This window comes from Erinaceus europaeus, chromosome 3 (assembly GCF_950295315.1).
Source record: "Erinaceus europaeus chromosome 3, mEriEur2.1, whole genome shotgun sequence".
In the NCBI taxonomy this organism is placed as follows: domain Eukaryota; kingdom Metazoa; phylum Chordata; class Mammalia; order Eulipotyphla; family Erinaceidae; genus Erinaceus; species Erinaceus europaeus.
Window position 1 is genome coordinate 75,282,981 of NC_080164.1, and position 13,105 is coordinate 75,296,085.

The 13,105-nt window shown below is 47.1% G+C and overlaps 1 protein-coding gene across 1 annotated transcript in view; it reads right to left on the reverse strand.

The window, feature by feature from the left end:
• DCTN1 (dynactin subunit 1) overlaps positions 1-8,496 on the reverse strand; it is a 19,909-nt gene extending 11,413 nt beyond the window's left edge. The window contains exons 1-7 of the mRNA XM_060188437.1: positions 8,234-8,496; positions 5,823-6,068; positions 5,467-5,545; positions 5,246-5,280; positions 4,307-4,327; positions 1,788-1,993; positions 367-452 (exon numbers count right to left, since the gene is read on the reverse strand). Of these exons, the coding sequence (XP_060044420.1) occupies positions 367-452; positions 1,788-1,993; positions 4,307-4,327; positions 5,246-5,280; positions 5,467-5,545; positions 5,823-6,068; positions 8,234-8,266 (706 nt within the window). The 5' untranslated portion in view covers positions 8,267-8,496. The remainder of the gene's footprint in view (positions 1-366; positions 453-1,787; positions 1,994-4,306; positions 4,328-5,245; positions 5,281-5,466; positions 5,546-5,822; positions 6,069-8,233) is intronic.
• Between the last annotated feature and the right edge of the window lie 4,609 nt (positions 8,497-13,105).

The window sequence follows — 13,105 nt, forward strand, 5'->3', positions numbered from 1 at the left end:
CAGGCAACCTGTGAGGCCGGGATAGGTGAAGTGGCCCTGAAACCCAGGCCAGCTCAGGCTTTCTCTTGAAGTGCTGAGCCCTGAAACACTTCTAGCAGACTCAGAAAATGCATGCTCTCCACGGACAGCCAAAGCTTTTCATGCAGGTTTCCTTTGCTTCTGACATTCACACTGCTGAGTTTATCTTCGCCTTTCTTCCAAACCCCCACCCACATCATCATCAAAATGGGTCTAGTGCTCTTGTTCAAGAAAGTCTGTCCTGACTAACCACAATCACTCTCATTTCTCTTCTGCACCCACAATACTGGTTCAGATACCCTTCGACATGCCAGAAAAGTCAATTTCCCAGTAAGGGCCTTTTACTACCTTTGGCCACTCTCACCTCCCTTGAAAAGAGAACCCAGGATACACGGTGGCCAACTTTTACTTGCTCAGACACATACAAGCACATGCTTAAATGCATGTGTACACTCAGCAGTAGCATGCACAGAGGCCTGTTTTTTTCTCACCTTGGGCCGCCGAGTGGTGGTCTGGACAGGCGACAGGAGCCAGAGTAGTAGTAGTCAGGAAAGAAAGAATAATGGCAGAAAGACAGACAGCAAAAGGGACAGTAATGAGAGCAGAAGAAGTTACAGGAATGGAGCTGTTAGTCAGATATCTGCCCACCCTCGCTTCCAACCCCATTCCAGCCCCTCTCCCTCCTTTGAATTGCTTTGTTCCTAGTGGACAAATTCAGAGCTCCTGCTGCCCATTGGCTCCTGCCTCCTATCAACTGCTGACCTCACCCCCCCCACAGACGCCCTGGAAATCCCAAAAGTTCCCGTCTCCTAGGCTCAGCCACAGGAGACTAAGGGTAGCAGCTGGTTGAGAAGGTCTCCAGAGACCAGGCCTTCTGCAATCAACTTCTCACTCCAGCCCAGGAACAGAGGCTCCGCCTACCCACCATTCCCAAGGACTTTCCCAGGTCAGCCCTTTCCGTGAAGTGCTAAACTCCAGAGGACTCCCTAAAAGTAGCATGTGATATGAGTGAATTAAACCCAGAAGTGACAGGAACCCAGGAAAGGGAGATCAGCTCCCCAAAGCTAGGCAACAACCCTCCCTACTCCTACCACCCTCCCCCAGACCAGATCTGTAGCACTTCCCATCCTATCCCTAAGGCAGAGGGCTCAGGTGTCAGGACCATGAATACTGCATTAGCCAGAAGCCCAGAGCTCAGCAAAGTAACCCTACCCAGTTGCAAGAAAAAAAGTGGGGGGTGAAGGAGGGGGTGGGCAACAGCACAGAGAAAACTACTAGCTAGACCAAATCCAGGAACCCCTCAGGTTACTGCAAAATGTTACACAGGTCATTATTTCCAACTTCTAAATAGCATTCTTGCTATCTATTTCAGTGCTTTGGCAAAGACAAAAATATGGCTTGGGTGCTGTTTCTAAGAGATGCTAAAGCCAAAGCCCTACTCTAATCCTTCCAGCCTCAGACTGTCTAAGTCCCTACAGCTCTGGGTCAAAGTTTCTTCTAGGGTCCCCAATCCACCCTGGGAAAGCCCCTTGATACAAACCTGGTGGGGGAGGGATGCTGGGAATATAATCAAGAGCCATTCTAACAAAGGTCAGGCAAGGTAGATCTAGCTACTAGAAGCATGAAGGTAACCAAACCCATTTCCTTAGAATCTCTCAGAAGAAAACTGTCCCTGAGTCGGTTTGCAGCAAAGCTACCTGAAGTCCAGGCCTGTGAGGCCACTGGGTACCAAACCCAGAACATGGACTCACAGCTAAAAGCAGGCAGGCTAGAAAGTAAATGCTAAGGACACGGGACATGGAGTAACATACACCTCTCCCTGCCCCTCACCTTCACCCCTACTATCCTCCCCAGCCAGGTAGACAGATGAAGTCAGCCAGCCCCCACCCCCACCCCAGCAGCCTACTGCCACCATTGCCTGGCAACCCAGCAGGAGATCCAGAGCAAGCAAGAGTACCTTTCGGGCTGTCGGAGCCTGTCTCATCATTGCAGAAAACCAAAGAAAGCCAGGAGAGGGAAAAGAAAGAGAGACAGGAGGGACAAACACACGGAGGAAGGACAGAGGGAAGGAGGGAGGGAGAGAGGGAGGGGAAGAGACCGAACAGAGGGAAAGGCGGCGGAGACAAGAGATTAGTGCATCAAATCCCAACAATGCAGCCTCAGCTTCCCAGCCTGGAGGCGTCCCAGCCTGCAAATGGCTGTGGCTCAGACGCAGAAGCCCCTGATGGTGCACAGTGAGGCCAGACTCCAGCAGGCTCCAGTGAGGTGCCCGGCCCAGTTCTCCAGCTTGGGCTGATGGCAGCCTCAGTGGCCGCAGCACCCGCTCCACCTGACGTCATGCACCCACCCTCCTCAGCTCCAGAGGGGTGGAGTCACTGTTCCCCATCACCTAGCAACCACAGGCCTCTGTGGCTCCTCCTCTTCCTCAGGACTGGATAAAGTCCTACGCAGAGCCCGCCTTTCTTCTTCCTCCAAAGAACAGGTCCTGGCTCCTCCCTCTCCTCCCATCACCCCTGCATTCCCCTGTTAGCTCCTAGATACTGGGCTAGAGGCCATCGCAGAAATGGTACCCAGAAATGGTAACATCAGGGTCTCACTCTCCAGTCTCTCTCACCCTTGCTGCACTCCCCACCACCCACAGCCCCATCAAGTCCAATCTGTTTCTTTCACACACTAGCAAAGCCCTTTTCAGGCATACATACACACCCAGAGAACACCCTCCTGCGACACCAACTCTTGATGGTCACAGTTCAATTAAGAAACTCTGGTGAATATTCAGCAGCAGCTCTAATGACAGTGTTTGGCTCCTCTTCCAGCCCTCCCCTGGGTGGAGGTTAAAGTCTGTCTCTACAGAAGGCTTCCAGAAAAAGCGAAGCACCTTGCAGAAAATCTGGGTTCTTTTTTGTCCCCTCCCTCAAAATGTCTTTGTTTTTCCTCCCCAGAGAGCCAGAATCCTGCCACACACAAGGTGAGAGTGGGGGTGCTGGGCTAAGGGATATGCTGTGAGAGATCCAGGCAAGAAAAGGCCTGCCTAGGGAGGACTTGACAACTTGCCGGCACTTTGTACCATGAGCGAAGAAAGGCCTGTATCTCAGCACAGGCAACCTAGGCTGTTCTCTGCCCCATATCCCCAGACAGCTGCAAACCCCAGGTCTGGAGTACAGCTCAGACCCCACCCAGGTTCTGGTCAGGCTGTGGTCAGAACTCCTTCACAGATATCACACTGAAGGTTTCAGCCCTTCTCCATCCAGTGGCCTGACATGAGATGAGAGCCCCAAAAACAGGAAGACAGTTCAAGGGATGAAATTAAATTACTCTGACCTTGAAATAGATCTGAGTGTCCTTTACAACATTATTGTCCTCCTTACCTCTACATTCCCACCAGAGCCAGACCCCAAAGCAAGTCTCAGTATGCAGGCTCTTCCATGGCAAGACTCCAAAGGGACGCCCCATCATTGACCAGAACTGTAGATGTTTTCCTATCCACCTCCCACTGCCCCAATCCAGTAAATCCATGCAAAGTCAAACAGGACTGCGAGGCTGGCGACAAAGAATCCACAGGATCGTACATACAGCATACACGTACAGGTCAGGCAAGGACATGCAGATCACAGCTTGGGCACAGGCCAATGGCACAGGCTGGTGTGAGGAAGTGGGCATGGCAGTGACTTGAGAGTTTAAGGCTCTGGGGAAGGGGTAACACAACAGGACCCCACTTCAGTGATGACTGACAGGAGGTAACAAGGAGCAGAAGGCGGGTGTCAGGCACTGCCCCTGAGGAAGGAAAAGGCAGGGAAAGACTAAGGGAGCAGAGTGAGGCAGAGCCCACCCAGAAGCAAGCACATAGACTCTCAGGATTCCCAATTCTACACTGTTCTTCCTGTGCTCCCACCTCCTTGACCAACCACTTCACCTGGTACCTTCCCCACCCGAACCCTGCATATCTCTTCTGCCACTGCCCCCAAGCTCAGGGTAAGTGAGAATCCTATTAACACAGTAAATTTTCATCTATTCCATGCTATTTCTAGTCAAATGCTTAAAGCCCTAAGTCAGTGGGAGGCGGGGGTTAGGGGCAGGTAGATCACCCCTGATAAGCACTACCTGAGCCTAGACACTGAGTTTGTTGTCTTTGCAACCCTCAAAGGAACTCCGAAAGCTGCCATTTCCTCTGTCCATCCCAGCCCCAAGACAGCACACACATGCATGCAGCACATCAAGAGCATGCAGGACAGGTGGGGAGGGAGCTCATGGCCCTCACCCACTCAGGCACAAATAGCAAACACACCACCTTCTTGGGCTTCAGTCCCCGCTGCATGAGGAGTAGGAAAGGGCAGAGTTAACAGATATTACAGTGTGCTAAATGGCCAGCCATCCTGAGTACAGCTGTTAAGACCAACTCAGACATACACAGGTTAAGGGAAAAGTCAGGTCCTTAAGGACTGGATTCCAGAATACCCACACCATGGCCCAGAGAAGCTGAACAGTCTGAAGCCCTATTTCACATTCCCTGTACACAGCAGCAGGTGAAGGAGATGGCCCTCTATATGTAGCCTAAAACAAATGGCAGAATGTCCAGCTCCCAACCTTTCCCTTGTGAATAGGGGAGCACCATCTTCCTTAAGCCAGTCCTTATGCTTTGCGCCACGTGCACTTAACCTGCTGCGCTACGACTCCCATCATCTTCCTTTAGTTTGTACCTTAGCACTAGTCTCAGATCCTTACACTCAGAGGCCAAAGTCATGTGCATATTTATGACATCATTTTCAGGCATAAACAATTATCAACCTAAAAATTACCACTTAATACTATAAAAAAAAAAAGCTCTAGTTCCCTTAGCAGGGCCAGACCAAATCTGACCTCAGGTCCAGGTATTTGAAGTACATGCACTGTGGCCCATGAGCTGAACATAACCCATCCGCTGCTTTAGATCTTGGCAGTTTTGAGTACAAAAAAATGGTAATGTTACTAGGGTCAGATTTGTTCTTACTATCACCCCTAGCCTAGTTTCATTTGACAATGTGACTTTCTGGGCCTAGTGGTTTTTTCCCCTATCACCTTACTCTTTTTCCCTGATGAAGTAACTCATACCAGAAAGCCATCTTCTCAGCGGGGTTAAAGACTAGAAGACCCGCCTAATATTTCTGCCTGCCTATCACTTGGTCTCTCTCCTCTCTTTCTCCTCCTCTTTTCTCTCTATTAATCATCGTTCCAAGCACCAACTACTCACCAGTTTGCTGGTCTTTGGAGTTGAGTCAGTCCCTTCTGCAGAGGCAAACAGAAATAATGTGTGTGTTTATACAGAGTGTGGGACAAAGAACATCAAGACAGAGTAAGAGAGATATAACAAAGGAATATGGTGGCAGTGGGAAATCACTATGGTGCAATGTTATGGGGAGAAATCCTGGGGATTCCTGGAAGGAAGAGGCAATTCTAGTGAGTGGCTGTTACCTCTTTTGAGGACCTTTGAGGCAGAAGAATCAGGTGTCTCTGGGGAAGTAGTATCTGCTCCATCTTCAAATACCTGGATCTGAGATCACAGAAGAGATTCAATATAGTCAGCCATAATAGCTAAAATATGGGGCCCTCCTGGGGCATTGGGCAGTGTCCCTTAGTAGAGATCACCAGCCATCCCTCCCCTGCTATTTCCCACACTCCCAACCAGAGATTTATGTTCATATCTAGGAAAAGAGCACCAACACATCAGCTACATAAGCAACAGAACACATGCATGCACCACACATGCACAGACACAAAAATGCCCACACAAACACACACATATACACACAAAAGCAGAGTGTGAGTACCTGGGATTGGCGCACAAAGATGCCATGGCCTTCGTCACAAGTGAAGTACTTTTTGCCTTGGACAGTTCCATCATTCTTGCCCTTTGCTTCATCCAGAATCACGCCTACCCACTTGCCAGTGGCAAAAAGTGTGGCTCCAACATAGGCCACCGTTCCTCGGTGGCCCTTTCCTATCACCTCCACACGGGAACCCACTCGAAGAGGCCGAGCGCTTGCCTCTGAACTCATTCTGCTGGCGCTGGGTGTCTGAAAGAAGGACAGGTGCAGAGTTAAAAGCCCCAGTCAAGGGAATCATCCTAATACATAAGAGAGGGGTCACAGGGGGCTGGGTGGTGGCGCAGGGGGTTAAGTGCACATGGCGGAAAGCACAAGGACCAGGGTAAGGATCCCAGTTCGAGCCCCTGACTCCCCACCTGCAGGGGAGTCACTTCACAAGCAGTGAAGCAGGTCTGCAGGTGTCTTTCTCTTCCCCTCTGTCTCCCCTCCTCTCTCCATTTTCTCTGTTCTATCCAACAATAATGACAGTGATAATAACAACAACAACAACAACGATAAACAACAAGGGCAACAAAAGGGGGAAAAAGCCTCCAGGAGCAGTGGGTTCATAGTGCAGGCAACAAGTCCCAACAGTAACCCTGGAAACAAAAAAAAAAGTGTATTGCACCAAAGGAAAAGATTCTGGGGTGGGGAGAGTACAGGTCCTGGAAAAGGATGACAGAAGATCTAGTGGGGGTTGTACTGCTATGTGGAAAACAGAGAAATGTTACATATGTACAAACTATTTTATTTACTGTCAACTATAACACATTAATCCCTCAATAAAGGAAAATTTTTTTTTAAAAATAAAAGAGGGCTCACCAAGATCCTAGACTAGAAAAAAAAAGGGCCAAACATCACTTCCCTGAACCCTGTTCTAAAGGAGAAGTGGGCAAATTCCCTTTCTGGAAAATGTCGGTAATGTATTCTAGGTCTTCTCCAAAATCTTCTAGAATCTGCCAAAAAATTTTAAATTTTCTAATAAATGAGAATTGACCTGTAAATACTACAAGGCTGTTTTCTCAGGATCACTACACCTATGAGGAAAACAAAGCTCAAGCTAATTTACCTCAATACCTCAATTTAGACCAGGCTCTAGAATCTGAGCTGGGAGGAAATTCTGTGGGTGACCCTACAGAGTCCTGTGTTCTTTCCCACTGTCGCTGTCTTTTCTGTGTGGCTTTTTGGGTGGCTTTCTTGCACTTCTCTCTTCCAGAGGCACATGATGCTCCTTCCTTCTAGTTCGCAAGTCATCACCACTCACTCCTTCCCAACATTACTCCCCAGGTCACCACACACACACGTACCATGACGGCTCTGGATGCTTCATCCCTTAACTCCCTTCTTCCTGGTCTGAGCCTTGTTCTAACTTTCTACCCCAAAACTCTGGAGGTCCTTTCCTCATGTTAGGGTGCTACAAAAATAAAAACAAAGACCAAGTATGTCAAGTTCCTCAGATCTGTGCTGCACTCCATCCTCCAGATTCTGCCCAGTGATCTAAGTGGGTGGCTTATCACTCCATGGATGGGCACGGGAAAAAAAAAAAAAACAGACAAAAGACACTGTCCTTAGGAAGCTTTCAGCTTCTGACATAACTGTGATGAGAGGACACAGCATGAAATTAGGTCCTAAACAGGCCCGTGGTTTAGAAGAAAAATCACACCTAAGCCATTTTTAGCAATAGCAGCTCCATGAACCAGGGACTTGCAGCAAATAGATGAACGAGGCATAAGTAACATGGTCCTAGAAACTTGATAGAGTCCTTCTGATGCCCCAATTCACTTTAGAAGAGAGCCCCACCAAAGCTTTTCACTCTCTCACTGGCCTCCCCAAAGAGCTGATCCAGGAAGGTTGGGGGTACATTTCCCAGGGGTTCAGAGACCCCAAATCCTAACTGGGATAAGAGGGTATGATGTCTCATGAATATGACAACAAAAGGAACAGGCGGTGATACTAGGACTGACCCCAAACTCAGAGACTTCACTCAGCCTCCCAACCCTAATATGTCTCTCAGGACCAGGTAGACACAGAGTCAATCTCAGCCATCACAGAGAAAGCAAATGACAAACAACAAAGCAGTTCCAAAGAAAAGCGTCGTTGCAAGGCCATTTCAACCCACTGAGCCAAGTGTAATCTCCAAATTGTGACCACCACCCCACCCCCCACCTACCCCCCAGGAACCTATGGCCTGAGATCCAATTTGAGATCAGGTCCTGCCAGTACCTGTTTAGGGCCGAACTATGGAAAGGGAGTCCTCTCCAGCCCAACATCATCAGGGCTATGAGTGTCCCAGCCCCCCACAGCAAGGATGTGCACAGGCACCCAGGCCTTCTCCTGCATCCCTCCCAGGGCCACCTCCGATCAGGGCCACTTACCCGGCTGTACACGTGCCTCTTGCTCTGAGCCATGCTGTTCACCAGGCCTCTGCCCCCTCCCCCAGCCGGCCAAAGACAGAAAAAAGGCAGAAACCTAGGCAGAAGTGTCAGGGCTCTAGGCCCTCATGGGCAGACACAGAAGGCGGCAGGCACAGCCCTCCCCAGTCCATGGGCTTCACTCAGTGGCCTACCAGGGTAGGGATGGGTACAGAAAATGGGGACTAAGAGGCAAGTCCCTTCTGCTGCCTGAGGATTCTGAACCCAGTGACACCGAATCCGGCTAGCCAGCTGATGAGTCTCACTCTGCGCTAGTGCTGCTTTAGACTTGTCAGCAGCCGTGTTAGTCTCTGGGTCCTAGAGTCCCCCTTCTTCACCTGAGCCAGACAAGAGGGGTTAGACTAAGGCGCCAGGGCCAAGCCACAGACCCTCAGCACTCACATCTAGATTAAACTGTTCAGGGCTGGGAGCAAAGTCCTGATGGTCCTTTTATACCCCCTCCCCCATAATGACTACCTCCACCACCCCTCTATACACACACAGGACGGAAACCTCAGCAAACCCACAAGCATCAAGTGGCACTTGGAAATAATCAACTGCCTACAACCTCCACACACTCAAAGAAAAAAAAAAAGGGGGGGGGCGTAGTCCTCTAACCCCTCTTTCTGGTGTGCTTATCTCCCTGACCCCTTTCTAAACTCTGGATTCCAAATTCATGTGATTTTAGGGTCTGCATTGCAATCTCACACTGGGCCACTGTCTAACATACAGCAACAAAGGACAGTAATTAAGGTGACTTCACATAAACAAGACACAGCAAAGCCAATCAAGTACCCAGCTCTCTCTTACTGGGGCAAGTCACTCTTTCATCCTTTTAGCTGCAATAAAGCAGTAGACTCTGAACACCAAGAGTACCAAGTTTGAGGAGGTTAATAAAGGTAGTGATCAAAAAGCAGACAGTACTACTTCCCCTTTGCAGCACAAGGTAAAGGCCCAGCTCACTTCAGCCATTCAAACTCTTGTCTTTGCCTAATAAGCATCCCCTTAATAGATACAATGAGATGGTTTATTGTCTCTATTTCTGCAGCTCACTTTTATAATTTAAAATATTTAATAGGGGTAGGAGGTTGTGCACCCAGTTGAGTGCACACACAATGACCGGGGTTCAAGCCCCCACTCCCCACTAGCAGGGATTGAGACTTCACGAGCAGTGAAGCAGGTGTTTTTCTCTCCCTCTCTGTCCCCCCACCCCTTCAATTTCTCTTGGATGGTACCAAGCCCCATTGATAACCCTGGTGGCAATTAAAAAAATGTTTAGTAGGATTATGCTTGGTGGTGGTGAAGATCTCTGCTCACCTTCCACAGGAGGGCAAGGCCAAGCAACTCCTTATCACCTGGATTACAAGTGTTCAGAGAACTTCACAGAACATTTACAAATTAATTTTAGTAAACCATATGGGTGAGTATCAGATGACTTCACTTACTGATGGTACATAAGAAACAAGGCAAGAAAAGGAAATGCAGGGCAAAATTTGAACTGGGTGAAGTATATTGCAGAAAAGCAAAAGACTCTGGACTAGGAGGAGATTGGATGGGGGTGTACAGAAGGAAGAGGTTGTCAGGTACCTGAATGGTGAAGAGAAAGTTGATTTGGTGATGGGAGTGGTGTGCAGAAGCTTATCACAGGAAGATATAAACTGTACTCATATATCCTTTAAACCATTATTGCCCCTAATAAAATGATTTGCAAAAAAAATTAATTTTAAGTATCATGAATAACAGTACCAGTTCCAGATGCAGGTTGCTTAATTCAATTCCAGGTGCCAACATATGCTAACAAACTACATAAAACTGGCCCAATTACATAATACCTCTATGCCTCAACTTCTTCATCTGTCAAGTGAGAACATTCAAAAAACATATCTCAGGCAGCCATTGTTAAGAATTAGCCTATTCAACTTTTACGGCAGTGCCTGATGTTTAGTTAAGAATAAAAAAAAAAAAAAAGTTGGCTGATAACGGTGTTTTTGTCTCAACTTAGGTCATGCCACCTTCCAGACACCAAATTACAAATGCTACCATGACTCTATCCCAACTTCTCTGGGTAGATGACCTCACCAATGTGTCCTGGACCCTTGCATCTCCAGAGCTCTGGTCCAGTAGGGAAAGACAGAAACAGGCTTGGGGTATGGATCAACCTGTTGAGGCTCATGCTCAGTGGAGAAGCAATTACAAAGCCAGAGTACCCCAAAAGCCACCTTGATCAATACTTTCAGCGGGGGAGAAATGATAGGATGAAGATAAGAAGGCTCTGAACTCCAGCTCCATTAGCACCCAGAGAGAAAAGGAAAAAAAAGAGGGACATATGGAGGTAGTTATGTTGTCATGAATGGCTTAGAGGGGAAGAGAGGATTGAATCAGAAAAAAAGGGGGGCAGTTATGTGTAAATGTGGACAGATAGCTGTAGAGAAGATGGTTAGCCCATGTCTACAAACTTAGGGGAACTGTGATGAATTGTAGTGGGGAGAGTGAAGATTCAGAATTTTGGTGGTGGGAATGGTGTGGATTTAAACCCCTGCTGACATGTAATTTTGTAAAATAAAGATAACAAATAAATATGTAAACGTCACAGTAACTCTAGATGGAGGCTGGCCAGGGAGACACCTGACAAAGAAACTGAATGTCAGAGAAATGAGCAGCTTCCCTGAAGCTAAGCAGAAGGTATAAATCAGGGCCAAATCTAGAACCAAATCTAGAAGGTATAAATCAGGGCCAAATCTAGAACCTGAACCTTCTATGTTTTCAACTAACTTTCACTGTTAGCACATACTTGTAGGCTTCCAAAGCCATGTTCTTCTCTAGCCCACACTACCTTCAAAGATTCAGAAGAGTTCAGAATAAGAACTGTCTCACGGCTTACTAGTCACATAAGTATATATAGTCACCAGGTTTCAAGAAAACTAATAAAGAGATTTTTTTTAATATTTTTTTTATTTTAGTGAGAGATATGCACATACCCAGGCACAGCTCAGCTCTGGTTTATGGTGGTACTAGGGACTGAACCTGAGACTGAGAGCCTCAGGCACGAAAGTCTCCTGCATACCCATTATGCTATCTCTTCAGCCCCTAATGCAGAGATTTTTAACAATAGCTAGAGGTAGACAGACTTGATCCAGTTACAATAGGAAGACAGCCTCTTCCTGAAGAGGAGACTGGCAAAATCAAATCATTTTAGGAAGGTCACACTGGTGACAGTGGGTGGAGTGGAAGTGGGAGCAAGTGGCAAGGATAAGAGCAAGAAGACTCTGCCACAATAATGAACAAAAGATGAGAAGGGTCTAAACTAGGCTCATAAGAGAAAAGGAAAGATGTTAATGTAGAGACAGTACAAAAAGCCTGGAGAGATCCCTACAAAAGATCAGACATCAGGAGAAAAGCAACAGGCTTGCATGGGCTCCAGAGTTGGACAAACCTGGATACAATTCTCATTCTTCTACTTCATTTAGATAAGGTGCATCCCATTCTGCATCCCATTTACCTCATCTGAAAAAAACAGGAGGAATAATGCCTACCTCACAAGAGTGCTGTGAGGGTTGAATGACATTACAGTATTTAGCTCAATGCCCACCAGAAAATAAGGCCAACAAAGCACAGCTATTGCATTCATCATGATTAAACGGGTACACCAATGATGATGTGCACACTGCAGGAACACAGATAAATGAATGCATGAAGAAGGAATGAATGAATACAAGTTCAAGTTTTCAAGACTAAATAATAGAATGATGATTAAAAACACTAACAGAATTGGGGGTAGTGGTACATGTTAGTTGAGAGAAAATAACTAATTCTTAGGTCCTCTCTGGAGTGAATTTAACTATTCACATTCATCTAGCACATTCATCTGAACTACCTCCCTTCCAAAATGAACTTGTGATACAGACAAAACAGATTCCATTATCCCCATTCCACAGACGACAGAATTGAGTCTCAGAAGCAAAATGATACTCCTAGTGGCCAGAAAATAGCAGGGGGGCACATCTGACTACCACAGGTAAGCGACACTGCCACTAAGACCAGTGGGCTCCACCCCATGCCAACCACCACCTCACAGGACAAATTGAGTTCGTGTTCCCATAGTCATGGAAGAAATTGATAGTCCCTGAATTTCTACTCCATTTTTCTCCCCTTGTGGTTGTTCTTTTTAAAAACACTTTATTGGGGCCAGGTGGTGACGCACTTAGTTAAGTGCTCATATTACAGCTCACAAGGACGCAGGTTCAAACCCCTGATCCCCACCTGCAGAGGGAAAGCTTCACAAGTGGTGAAGCAGGGCTGCAGGTGTCTGTCTCTCTCTTCTATCTCTCCCTTCCCTCTCAGTTTCTCTGTCTCTATCCAATAATAATTTTTTTTTAATTTTTAAACAATTTATTGATGAGAAAGAGAGAATAAGAGGGAACCAGAACATCAGTCTGGTACATGCAATGCTACAGGTAAAACTCAAACCCACGCTTGGGTCAACTCTATATCCAAATGCGCCACCTCCTGGGCTGCTCCAATGGTTTTAAATAAAGCTAAAAATATCTGTGAAAATGGGGAGAGGAGGGAAAATGTCTGTAAGCCTGATAAACTGGTCACCAATGACCTTGAAGAACAATTCAGAGCATGACAGGAAAAAACAGACTGTTAGGAAGTAAGCAGAAACAAGTGAGAAAGAAAAATCTCTTTGGGGATGGGGATGGGTAGTATAATGGTTATGCAGAGACTCTCATGCCTAAGATCCCCCAAGTCTCAGGCTTAATCCCCCATACCACCATAAGCCCAAGTGGAGCAATGCTCTGGTAAAAGAAAATGAAAAAGAAAAAAAAAAGGAAG